Source organism: Megalops cyprinoides, chromosome 19 (genome assembly GCF_013368585.1).
Source record: "Megalops cyprinoides isolate fMegCyp1 chromosome 19, fMegCyp1.pri, whole genome shotgun sequence".
In the NCBI taxonomy this organism is placed as follows: domain Eukaryota; kingdom Metazoa; phylum Chordata; class Actinopteri; order Elopiformes; family Megalopidae; genus Megalops; species Megalops cyprinoides.
The window spans coordinates 15,414,265-15,426,953 of record NC_050601.1 but is presented as its reverse complement, the minus strand read 5'-3'; the positions used below and the strand labels follow the sequence as shown (position 1 = coordinate 15,426,953).

General features: G+C 40.6%; 2 protein-coding genes across 3 annotated transcripts; one reads left to right on the top strand and one right to left on the bottom strand.

The window, feature by feature from the left end:
- The first annotated feature begins 880 nt into the window (after window positions 1–880).
- On the top strand, window positions 881–5,438 carry LOC118794636. Its single transcript, XM_036552889.1, has 4 exons — window positions 881–1,257; window positions 2,363–2,428; window positions 2,721–3,118; window positions 5,373–5,438. Exons 1-4 carry the CDS (start codon window positions 1,110–1,112, stop codon window positions 5,436–5,438), a joined length of 678 nt encoding a protein of 225 aa, XP_036408782.1. The 5' UTR covers window positions 881–1,109.
- Window positions 4,952–11,528, bottom strand: LOC118794969 (receptor activity-modifying protein 1-like). Of its 2 annotated transcripts, XR_005005774.1 has the most exons (7): window positions 11,460–11,528; window positions 9,155–9,211; window positions 8,952–8,990; window positions 7,691–7,723; window positions 7,166–7,337; window positions 6,059–6,430; window positions 4,952–5,862 (listed from the first exon to the last, which is right to left on the bottom strand). XR_005005774.1 is itself a non-coding variant. In XM_036553279.1 (6 exons), exons 1-6 carry the CDS (start codon window positions 11,506–11,508, stop codon window positions 6,193–6,195), a joined length of 588 nt encoding a protein of 195 aa, XP_036409172.1. In that variant the 5' UTR covers window positions 11,509–11,528; the 3' UTR covers window positions 4,952–6,192. The 2 variants fall into 2 exon arrangements, 1 of the variants encoding a protein (XP_036409172.1); XM_036553279.1 differs by having other exon boundaries at window positions 4,952–6,430.
- Window positions 11,529–12,689: the final 1,161 nt, after the last annotated feature.

Below are 12,689 nucleotides of genomic sequence, written 5' to 3'. Positions count from 1 at the left end.
AAAGGAGTTAAGAAATCCTTTTGCCACACATTTTCTTCAATGTATACCTGTTAAATTCAAGTTTTAGGCTTTAAGTTTGATGATCAGTACTGATTATATGTGAGCATGTTTATTAAGATTTGTATTGTACAACATATTTTCTGTTATTTTTTCATACTTGCATGTTTTGTAATTGTACACAATCAATGGTTGGTTGATTAACAGTACTTAGAATGATTATGTTAATCATTGGGTGGACTGGAAGTTATTTATACAGGCTCCTCACCTCACTTCATTGGCTTCCTGTTATCACTCGCATGAAGTTAAAAACTTTGGTGCTGGCATACAGGACAATGAATGGGACAGCCCCCTGATGCCTACAATCAGTCTTCAAACTGTATGTTCAGTCAAGATCACCACACTCTTCATCTACGGGGAAATTGACTGTCCCATCTCAACGGGGTCGCTCCTCTCAGACACAATCCCTGTCTGTACTGGTCCCTCAGCAGTGGAATGAACTCCCTATAGCAGTCAGAACAGTGGAATCACTTCTAATCATCTTCTAACACAGACTGAAGAACCACCTCTTCAGACTGCATCTCGGTTCCACCTCGATCCCCACCCCCTAACCCCTGCTACTTGTATTACTTGCTGTATGTTTTTTACGTGTAGTATCGTGATATGTTTTGTATTCTGTGATCTAGTGACTGTTGTATGGTAGTATACCTGACTTCCCTTGTCTAATCAGGTTACACAAGTTAACTTGTGGTAGTGATTGGACAGTGTTATGCTCACATTCACGGGTCTGGGAATGTTGTTAGCCTGGTCTGACACTGTTGCTCAATCAGCTTGAACAAATGCATTTCTGTACTTTTGTGCTAGAAGTCACTCTGGAAAAGACCATCTGCTAAATGAATGTAATGTAATGTAATGTAATGTAATGTAAGGTGAGTTGTCAATGTCCTGACAAAGAACTCCAGGCATCAGCATATTATCTATTTTATGGCTTTGTGTGTAAATAACAGTATTTGGAAGCAGTAGGATGATGTGCAGACTCTACAGCTTCTTTATTCTTGGTGAAGCGTGCCCCAAACATGTGATAAGAGAGTGAAGCACCTAAACACAGCTGCATGCCTCAGTCTTTCTTCAGTGTTAAAGAGCTGCAGGGTGAATCTCATCTTCATCAGAGACTCACCAGTGATCATAAAGGAAGGAGAAATACATCAACAAACAGAAACTGTGAGCCCGAATTCTCAGCAATGGCACAACCCCAGCATGGTAAGACTTTATTTTACCACCTTTGTGGCTTGTAAATGTCAATGCAACACAACTATCATTTAACCACACTGAGATGTTTGGACCTATGTAATATGACATTGTGTATTCAGTTTAAAAATACAACCTATTTTCAATTTTGGTAGGTTACTGGTTAATGAGTTTGGAAATGGAAAAATTCATGTGCATGGTGATGTTGGGGAATGTTATCATAAAGATAAACAAATGCTGCCATAAAAATGTGAATCATAATTAAAAAAAAATAAATAAATAAAAAATGAATGTTTAATTGGTACTTACAGGATGAAACCTTTATTTATTTCACACCTGAGCTTTAAACTTCTCAGAGGGATTTACGTTTATATTTATTAATTTAGGCAGACCCTTTTAATCCAAAGAGATATGCAAAGATGCAAAGGTGCATTCATCAGAATTAGCCAATAAGCAGCACAGATACTCACACATACTAAAATTAGTGCAATCCTTGAAATGTATTGTCATTGTGGGAAACACGTCCCCATATTGGGATTAAATGTTGTCAAAGGATGTACAACCTTAAAATATTGGAATACAACATTAACTTTACAGTAAGCCATACAATCTTAAGCGCTGCGGGTTTGTATCATCGCAATACATTGTTGGGATGTTTTGTCAAACCTGATTGTCAAGTTCTCCATAAAATGTCAATAAATGTAATCCTCTTTGAAGTATGTGATGCAACATATTTACACTGTTTGTGGACCACTTTCATGGTTTAAAATTTCCTTACAAAAGAAGGAAGTAGATGGCCAATCTACATCTACATCAATCAAACGTTTTTTCATATGTGTTTAGTCTATTTTCCTGCTACTGGAAACAACTGAATTGTTTCTGTCTTTTATTTCTATTATGGCATGGGCCTGAATACACCAAGGTAAGAGGCATGCCTCCTTCCTCGCCTCAGCTCTGTAACTCAAGGGGGCAGGTGGAAGAGCAGAGTCCTTCTGTCAGAGGCTCCCCCAAATCACATGGAGGCACTCAGATGCCCTGTGTGGCTCCTAATAGGTTGGTAATTCTGTGTCTGTTCCATCTTCTCACTAATCTTCTTTGTCACTCTCTGTCACTGCAGATGAAATCCACATGGAGGAAGAAGATACAGAAACACAACTGGCTGTGGACAGGAATCGGACAGACAGTGAGTTACTGCTCTTTCACTGTTATTATTTGCCTTCAGAACCCTCACAAATTAATGCTGTTTCAAGAAATGCAACAGTTTAAAGAAAAAACAAATGAAACAAATCACACTCCAAAAGTAAAGTCCTCACTCTAAGTCTTAGAGTCTAAGACAATTCCAACTGTTGTTGTAATCAGGTAACCACACACACACACACACACACACACACACACATTACCCTGTTTTGGTTCCTCATTCTTTTCAGCATCCTAAAGTCTATCACACTACTGACACTCTTGTCTCTGACCCACAGGAGTAGTGACAGTCATGGGAAGGATGGGATTGGGACTGGTGCTGGGAGCAGCTGGAGGGTATCCTCTTGGCACCTCAATGTCAGCAACAGAGGAGGCAATAGAATCCTTGATGACAAACACACTGATCACAAACAAAACAGAACTGGCAGAAATGGACGATATGGCAGTGTTGGTTAAATTGGTTGGGTTTCACACAGGGATTATTTTAGGATTGGCATCATCAGTCATTGGAATAGCTTTTGGAAAAGCAGCAGTGTCTGCAGTACTGAGGATGAAGGGACCTGAGTCGGGGCCCAAAGCTCTGGCAGCAGCTGGACCAGTAGCGCTGCTGGGAGTGACAGCAACCGGAGCTGCAATGGGAGCCGTCACAGAGAAAATAGCCTCAGCAATAAGACTTGTAGGACTACTGGTGGGACTTACTGGTTTTATAGTGGTAATGGTTGCGTTCTATGAATTTTCACTGAGGTTATTCAGAGCTCGGGTTAATGAGCGGTGTTGGCTTCGGTTCCCAGTCATTAACATAGCATTTTTTGCATTGTTGATGGGCTTGTGGGTGGCAAGTTTTGGCTGGGTAATATTAATGCTCTGTTCAGTAATATATTTATTTCTTGTGGCTTTATTTCTGCCAGGTGCATTGTGCTTACTTATTGCGCACCTGTGTCTGCTACTACTGCCGCCCTCTGCTGGAGCAAATGCTGTGAAAATAATGTTCATGACATACCCTTTGCAAGCAATTGGTGTCTCAGGGATAAACACAATATACTTTGATGTTGGTGCAAAAGAAACAGTGATGTCAGTAGCAATGTGTAATATTGCTGTTGGAATGGTGGTTATTGCTTTGATGGAGTGCAGAGGGGCGGGAAAAATCTCTTTGGGAGCAGCAGCAGCTGGACAAGCAGTGCTGACAATAGTACAGAATGTAGCATCAATGCTGGGGACAGGAGGGACAGCAGGGGCACTTCTAGGGCCAATGGGGGCAGCAGGGGTGTCAGTAGCTGCTGCATTGGTGGCCACATCTCAGTATGGAAGAGCAGGAGGAGCAGGGGTTGCAATGGGGGCAGCAGGGGCCATTTACCTTGGAATAGGGGGACCAAATAAAACATTCTGGAGTTTGGCAGCACAATTAGCCAGTTGCTTCTATGATGTATATTCTGTAATGTTTGCGTGTTTTTTTCTATCATGTCATTATGAGCAGCGTTCCAAGCAGTCCATGTTTTCGTGATATAATTTGTTTCTGGAAATCCCATCACAAACTAGATCATCAGGAATTAAATCAAAGTTTCCCATAGACATAATATTACAGGGTAAGCACAGCACACAAACCTAACACAAACTAAAAATTATAATTTTCAGGAAGAATGCAAGATAAACATAAGATTTAGTCAAACATTCATAACACATGAATGCTGTATGAATATATACTTTCATATACTGTACATGACATACAGAATGAATAAGGAGAATCAGACAGCACACTTCGTCAGGCAGGACACAGACACAGGGTGTTTGGCCTGTTGTGATAATCAGAGCTGGCTGTGCATTTCCCCTACATGTGACACGAGTGATGCATTAAAGATGAACTCATAGGGAGGGGCAGTGTTGGTGATTACCTAACCTGGGCCCTGGAGAGGAACAGGTCTGTCAGGAAGGGAGTAATACTTAATGAGTCTGTCCACACCCATGTGGGAGAGACACAGATTCACCCACAGCCACTTCTCAGATTAGTGCAGTGTCCTCGTCACTACATATTCCTGCAGAGACTCACATTGCTATTGTTCTGTGTACTCTGGGTAAGCAGGGAAGATGACATTCATGTAATGTTATTCAATGACAGAAAATGAGTGTCATGAAAATCATCCCTTTATACATCACCCACTTTATTTTGAGGTACTGGGACTGAAGCCTGAAGCTTACCAGAAGATGAGGGATCACTGTAAGAACATTCTTCATTTTTCCCCTCTGTTTTGTGTTTATTTCAGTATAAAACACAACACACCCCTATTTTATCATTTATTGAACCAGTTTGTTTAAAACACAAAGCACGCAAAAAAGACAATACTGCAATCAGTCAACAAACAAATGAAAAACATGTAGAATATCAGTCATCATTAAAAACATGTTCATATTGAAAGGCACTCTTCCTTCTCACTTATAATACAGTGGTTAATTTTGTAAAGCACCATGAGATGTATATTAAAAATATATGAAGTCTATATAAAATCATTTTGTAATGTGTTGTTTTGTATAAATCATTTAAAGTCACAGGAATGAGACTGACAACGTTTTTTGGACCACATTCCAGGGCCAAGGTGCACAGGGTTTAAAGGTAGTTTTCCTAAGCACACTGGGTGTATTTGTAAATGTATGAACTTATTTCTGACTTTTCACATAGAATGTTTCCAGTCTTTCACTCCTCTCTAAGATAACACAGACGGATGATTTAAGGCACCTGCCCTCAGGAACATTAAAAAAGCAAAGCCATCACTTTGGGATCGTAGGAAACCAGTGGGCGGACAATGCCTGGAAATTAATCTGCACGCATAACGTTCCTGCCATTGTCTTTAGCCTCTCACCCTGACCTTCCTCTTCCTCAAGATGGTTCATTTCATGGCCTCACGTAGATCATTGTAACACTTTCTCCCTTCATCCAGAAACTGGACGTGAGGTCTTCTCTGTCTGCTCTGTCATCTGTCATCATAATGCCTGACACTCACTGACACTTCACATTTACAATGACACCCATTATATACACCAGTAGACATATATTAAGTTTCACGCATACAGTGAAAAAATGGGTGGTAGATATATGATTTCCATGAACGCATTTAAATCCTGACATTTCATTGAATACAGTTATTACATAGAATTATGTAAGGGACAACACACACACACACACACACACACACACACACACACACACACACACACAAAAACTTGTAGTAACGTAGTACAGACATTCGCTGAAGCTTTAACTGTTCAAGAAAATCCCAACGCCTGGTATTGCCTTGAACGGGACTGAACCTCACAGGATTGAAATGGCGACGCCATGTGGTCAATCTCAGTGATGCAGCTAGGAGATGTTTCTGAGACGGGGGTCACGCAGGAGGCATGCAGCATGGACAGTGTGGAAACGCAAGATATCTGCTGATCAAGGAAATAATAAAATAACGGGCTGTGGTCATAGTGGTAGGGAACCCTGTTCCTAGAGTACCGTCATTTACAGTGTGAACAGTAATGTGTACGCATTGGAACCACGATATGGCTTCCTGTTTAGCCTAAAGATATTTGGGAAGCTCACAAAGCTAATGGATGCCGCTTGAGAAGGATGACAGCTCACCTCAACCAGGAGATGTAAGAGAGCGAAGGGGTGAGTTCACGGGCGGGGCTGCAGGCGTGTGGCGGGCACACAATGTGAGTCTGGGAGTCCATGTAAGTGTATGAAGGGCAAGGCGGGCAAGGACATTCCCTCCATCACCAGGAGCTCGTCTTCAGCATCACCAGGATCACCATGACCGGGATGAGGCAGATGGGGGTTATCACCAGTGTGAAGATGACGCTGGGAGGTGCGTCCGGAAGCACCTCTAGGGGGCAGTCCCTAAAGTACATGGAGTGGATGTACACAAACGTCTCCTCCACCAGCTGGTTGGGCCAGGGGATGTGCAGACAGTCGGCCATGTCTTCAGAGCACAGGGTGAAGGTGTTGTAGGGACTGCACAGGGGCAAGGAGAGAGAGCGAAGTCAATTAGCTGAGATCACACAGCCCCTGAAAGTTCTTTGTGTCCTAGTATTGAACCATCCCTGTTTTTGGCATGCATGCAATATAGTGAACAACAGCAATGCAATGAAGCACCCAATATTTTCAAAAGATCATTGACACATCCTGTCAATAAGGGCACACCATTCTTTTTCATGTCACAAGCTTCCATCATGCACCTTGCCAATGTGTCGGAATCTAAAAGTAGATTAGAAGCATTCTCTCTGTGCACATTGTATTGGAAAACATACCCATGATGCACTAGCAATTACAAAGACTGACAATGGAAAGGAATCTCATCTTACAGGATTTGACTGTGGATGATGCTAAAGATGGAGTGAGTAAATGTAAAACAATTTGTTTAGAAAACATATTCATTCTGGTCATATTGTTTCTGTATTGATGGAGGTCAGCTAATGAGCCTCCGGATTCCCTGTTGTAGCTAAATTGCTGATGTGAATTGATACAAGGCTGGAGTATGACATGACTACCAGCGCATGTAAATGGCTGAGAAAACCTGACAGCTCATTACAGTTCACTTATGTCCAATTACTGTACATGTAATACGGTCACAAAAACTGCTCAATAAGCCAAAAGGTGGCTTCATGGGATCTGTTTAATCTGCAAATTGGGAAACATATTCAACATTGTGTGGTGAAATGTCATTACGAGTCTATGTAGCTCCCTAACCTTTTTACATAATTCCACGTGCACCAGTGTGTGTCTGTTAAGGATTCCATGGCATGCTGGAAACTGTAAAAACACTGTGCTTCATGAATCGATGTGTAGCAATCCATCCTTGAAGGGAATTCATCACAAAGATCACATAGGACTTGGCAGATTTTTGTATTTTTCCCACAGCCTGTGAAACAAATATAAAACAGCCATTAATTTAAAAAAGCTTTGGACATGTACAAAATAAGGTGACTGGGGCTTAGTGTAAGCAGTTATATTTACCAAGGTTTATATTATTTGCTTCTTAAACATCTTTCTGCAAGCATACATAGATTGAATTCATAAGCAACCATTAAAATTTTATCATTTTTTCTGTTGCATGTTTGCATAAAATATACTTCAAGTAGAATTTCCTCAGTAAATATCCAGATGTATAAATAGATAAAACTGTAACCTATGCAAGTCTCTCTGGATAAGAACGTCTGCTAAATGACAATAATGTAATGTAATATACTGCGAAAAAAAGAAAGTACAAATTACCTTCTGTTCGATTTCGCCTTCCCAGGCCAAGCTCTAAATCAAAAATGAAAAGACCAGATATGATTATATTCATTTGCACATCTTGCGATTCTGGAACACAAACCATAATATTTATTCTATGTGTATGTACAGTGTATATATTGTATTGTACATGTGCAATATATCATTGATCATATGACAGCCAACACATCAGAACATTTTTGGATAAGTATGCATCTGTCTGTGTTTTAAAGACTAAAATATATGACATGCTAGTTGCATCCTGGTGAATCATACTGCAATAAAGCAATGCTATATCACTGGATAGGTATAACAACTGTAGTGCCAGACACAGCCAAATACTTCAATCCAATACAAACCCAAAAATGCAAGAGCAGCAATCCAACTGCAGTCAGACATGAGTAACCAAAAAATGACGGAATGGAAAATTCTCCAAAATACGAGAATGCTGTATCAGAGAATGTGAATTCAGGAGATTTTCCCCGGCAGTATCTATCAAGGGAAAGTATGAACCCTAGCAAACCCTTGCACAACAGGAAACTCAGCAGGGTGTAAGAGAGACACTGTGTTTTTCTTGATTACTGCATTTATCCAGGTGCCTGTCTGACCTCTGCTTCTGCGGTTGGCAGAACAACTTCCCTCATTTTCTAAATTCATTTCACTTGTAAAGGCATGGAGGCAAGAGGTTCATCCTCTCTCCCAAAAGACAGCCTCGGGGAGCGCGTTCAAAACTGGACTTGGAAGTAGACTGAAAAACTTCTGTGTTCTTATTTCACCTATTTCTTTTCTCAAAGACAATAACCCTCACTGCTGACGGTTTGCAATTTACTTGTGTTTAGCGTGCCCACTGCCAAAATGGAAACATAGATTAGCATTTGGTGCAGGTATGTGGTTTGATGAACATTATCTTGAAAGAGTGCAGTGTCTGTGCATGTACTATTCTTCATTTCACGTGGTTGTGATACTGTGGATGCACTTCTGTTCATCAGGATAGATATAATGGATTCTACAGTTCTTAAGAGTTATCTGAAGACCACTCAAAAAAGTTACAGTCATGCAACAAATGCTGTAAATTCTCTCACCATTTCTTGACTAAAAAATATTTCATGGATTATTTAAAGGACAAGACATGTCACAGCTGTTTTACAGTTCAAAATTAATGGTATGTCCCATTCATAACGGTTGGTGTCGATATTCAAGGTGACTGCATGATGAAAGGGTACAGTGATGAAGTTAAGCATTTGTGAGTGTGAAGACCTACCAGAATGTTGGATCAAAGCATCGCTGGTGGCATTAGGTCCTGTAGTGAGAAGTTGTAATCATTATTTCAGAAGCAAGACATGGGGGAGGGGGTTGAGTTTGTCAATGAATGTTAATGACAGATGGTTCTGGTTTGACATTCTCAGAGTGCGGTGTTGAGTTAGGGGACAGAATGGTGCTAATCTAAACACTAAGAGCTTATACCTGGGATGGTGGCTTGCAGCGCCCCAGCTCCTACACACAGGTAGCCAACCCAGGTCACTAAAGGAGAGCGAGGAAGAACCCATCAGAAAGGCCGTATGTACAATCAGTGTCATGACTAATAATCATTGTTTCACATCAGTACTATTTCAGTAGCATTCATTTAATTTGTTTATATCGTTATTTACTTGATATTCGTTTGTTTCCTTCCATGCCAGACTGCTGCAATCCTGGGTAATTCACAGTGCAATGCAGCATTGTGTGTAAATAACCATAGCAAAACCTGCATTCACAAATACAGACTCCCGCAGAACCTAAGGCTCTGCAGTGACCCAGGCCATCAAAGGATAACAAGCACAGAGCAGAGAACACAATTCAGTCAAGACTGAAAACTGACTCCATGCCAGTCCCAAGATGAACACAATATATTTATTCATATTTAACACAATTAGAAGGTCTAAACCAATTACCAGGCAGTAGATTGCCCACACAACCTCCCACATCACTAGCTGCAACTATTACATCATACCTTTTAATTTATGCAACAGGTTTTCATGGATGTTGTAATACATACACATCCCTATATTATGCTCTTAGCGCAGCAATATTGTTACGCAGGATGACACATGCCCTCTCTGACTGCAGAAGCAGCTGGAGATGGGCAACAATGAGACAACAGCCTGTGGTAAGGATAACAATCTCTTGCTTTCTCTCAGTCTTTCACAGTGCACAGTGGATGTAAATGATGGCTCCATGTGTCCTTCCGTTTGATTTTGCTTATTCATAAGGTTTTATAATTGTATTTCTTTGGTGTCCTTTTATTTCCCTCTTGTTGGTTTCAGGTTTCTGTTTTGAATGGGGGGGGGGGGGCATAGATATTTGGTTGTTTGTGATATTGTGTTTTTTCAAATGAATTGTGTCTGTGATGTCATGTAATTTCCCAATAAAGTGGAGTCAAAATACACTCTCTAAAATACACTTTCACATACACCCAAACACAAACGAACACAATCATGGGATGTCGAGACGCTAGCGACTCCAGAGGTTCAATACTTCTGATCACAGGTTATTATTACTCTTCTCAAATGCTATGCTAAGCACTTCATTTTTCCTCCATTTACAAAAAAATAATACAAGTGAACGAGTAGGGTTGGGTCTGTAGATTGTTGATGGCTGGGTGGGAGCGGGCCTGTGGAAGAGACCTTTGCTCTGTGGCTGGAACTGCATCCTGCCTCCTCTCTCAGACAATAAAACCTGTAGCAGCAGTTTCCTTAACTCATTTGCCTCACAATAGCTTTAAGAACAGAGAGAGGATAATAACTTTAAGAACAGAAAACAGTTCTGGCAAATGTGAATAAAAATTGTATTTCCATGTGCGCAAAGCAATGTGACACGGTTCGAGAGAAATGACCATGGAGCAGGGACGTTTCTAGCTATTGAAAAGATCCGGGGTTAAGTCAAGTTTGCCTGGGGCTTGTCTTTTTTTTTGAAGGGAGGTTGGTAGTGGTAGGTTGGGGAGGTTATATCTACCTTCATAGTAAATAAATATTATCACACCTTTGGATGCTGTAAGTCAAGTTCCGCTCTGTTACACAGTCTGTCTGTTAATTTGCTATAAACACCTCATTTTTCAGGGCGAAAATATTCGGGGCTAGGCTTAAAATATTTGGGGCTATAGCCCCAAATGATTGGACCTAACAACGCCACTGCCATGGAGTATAGTTTTTCAAATTTTTGATCATATATTAGTCTCTTTTAGAATTGTCTCTCTTTTATTCTTTCTTTTTCTTTCTGTCAAAGGGCAGTGACTGGCAGCTTTAAAAGTTTTTGAGGCACCAGTTATAACATCCATTTTAACATATAGACTTTACAAAAAAAAACCCACTTTGTTTACAACAACTTTGTCATTTTAGGACAAGGTCTGACTTCATGTACACATTGCATGTAGGCATGATATACATATATACATAAGCATAACAATCTGCGATTTTTTTGTCAAGTTGTCATAAGAACACCTGACTGGACACTGTGGGCCCTTGGAGTGCCATTGCTGGTGTCATTTAGCTAATAACTTTGAAATGCGACTTTAGATGAGACTCCCATTAACAGAATGTGAACTCAAAATCACAATCAGAATTTTTTTTACCGTTATATACCCTTATTCAGTTATATACCCAGTTAGATACCACTGTTGTCAGAGTTTCCAGTTATTTAAATCATCACCAGAGAGTGAGGCCAAAATTATTCTCATTTCTCCAAACTACTTTGAATAGTTATGCAGTATTTTCACCCTGAAAGAAACACTTACCCCAAAAGAGAATGGAAGTGACACTTGAAGCTGAAGACCCTCCTTTCATTTCTGACACTGTGTGGACTCTTCCCCCACTGAGAGCAGATTAAGTATCTCAGCCTTTCAGGGGGAAAGTCTGTAAAAGCAGCAGGAAGCCCACTTCCTCTGATGGGCGTTTCTCTTTTTTGTGATGTGACAGTGGTCTGAGTCTAGGATAACTAACCTCTCTTTCTGGTTTACACACATGCACACTCACTCACACGCACACACACACACACACTCACTCACTCACACACACACACACACACACAAACACACACACACACACAGGCGCACAGTTTTTGGGATTTAAATCTTTGAAATAAATAAACCCATCTCAAAACAATGAAGATAAACAGAGTCACTCTTAAAACTGTTCAGAACACAGTGCATCTGGACACACAGTTGTAAAACATCCCTGGATACGGTATAACTATTTTTCTCTTACTCTGTCATTTCTTAACTGCTACAAGTATGTGCAAGAGAGTGTAAAAAAAAAAAAATCACAATCATTTACCTGTAAAATGTACAATCACTTCAGTACTGTGATCGAATTTATGACATGTCTTAATCATGGCTTAAAGTGTGTCCACACTCCAAAAGGAGTGATTTTATACACAAGCAGTCCAGGTCAAAGTAAAGGCTAAAGCAGACCTGCAGGCTGCAGGTTCCCAGTTGGCACTTCTTACTGTGGTGAGAGGGCATCTACAGCCTTCCCACAGCAACACCGCTGCTCCACTTCAGGCACGAGAGTGTATTCGCATGTTCTATCTCTCAAATTCATCTCCTTTCCACACTTTTACGCACTACCCAGTCAGAGTAGGAGACACAGCCATTTTAGTTGCAATCCAGACTGTCCCTTGTTGGAATCCTTTCGCACAATACATGTCTTTATATCCAAAGCAAGCACTGCTTCTGCGCAGTGCCCAGTGGGCAGTTTGAATTTTTGTTTACAATTATTTATTTTGTATATACTCTTAACCAGACTGACCTATGTATTGGAGTCTAACCATCAAAATGCATAATACAGGAATTCACATTTACAGTGTCATAATAAAGAGTTCTACTGTGTACACAACTGTGTATACAACATCCTTACTGATGCAAAGTGGTTAGAGTGCTGGGAGAAAGGAGAAAAGCCCTCATTAGGAGAACCAGCATGCAGACTGAAAAGGTGAGTTGTCAGTTTGTCACAAAAGACTGCCTATG

Bases quoted from the DNA above. Each gene is read 5' to 3' on its own strand.
- LOC118794636 (XM_036552889.1), top strand. From the start codon at position 1,110: ATGCCTCAGTCTTTCTTCAGTGTTAAAGAGCTGCAGGGTGAATCTCAT. The intron at 2,429-2,720 runs GTGAGTTACTGC...TCTGACCCACAG, and splicing joins GGACAGGAATCGGACAGACA to GAGTAGTGACAGTCATGGGA. The intron at 3,119-5,372 runs GTAGGACTACTG...CCCTTCATCCAG, and splicing joins TAGCCTCAGCAATAAGACTT to AAACTGGACGTGAGGTCTTC.
- LOC118794969 (XM_036553279.1), bottom strand. From the start codon at position 11,508: ATGAAAGGAGGGTCTTCAGCTTCAAGTGTCACTTCCATTCTCTTTTGG. The intron at 8,991-9,154 runs GTATAAGCTCTT...TTCTCACTACAG, and splicing joins GCTGCAAGCCACCATCCCAG to GACCTAATGCCACCAGCGAT. The intron at 6,431-7,165 runs GTTAGGGAGCTA...GCCCCTGTGCAG, and splicing joins ACGTGGAATTATGTAAAAAG to TCCCTACAACACCTTCACCC.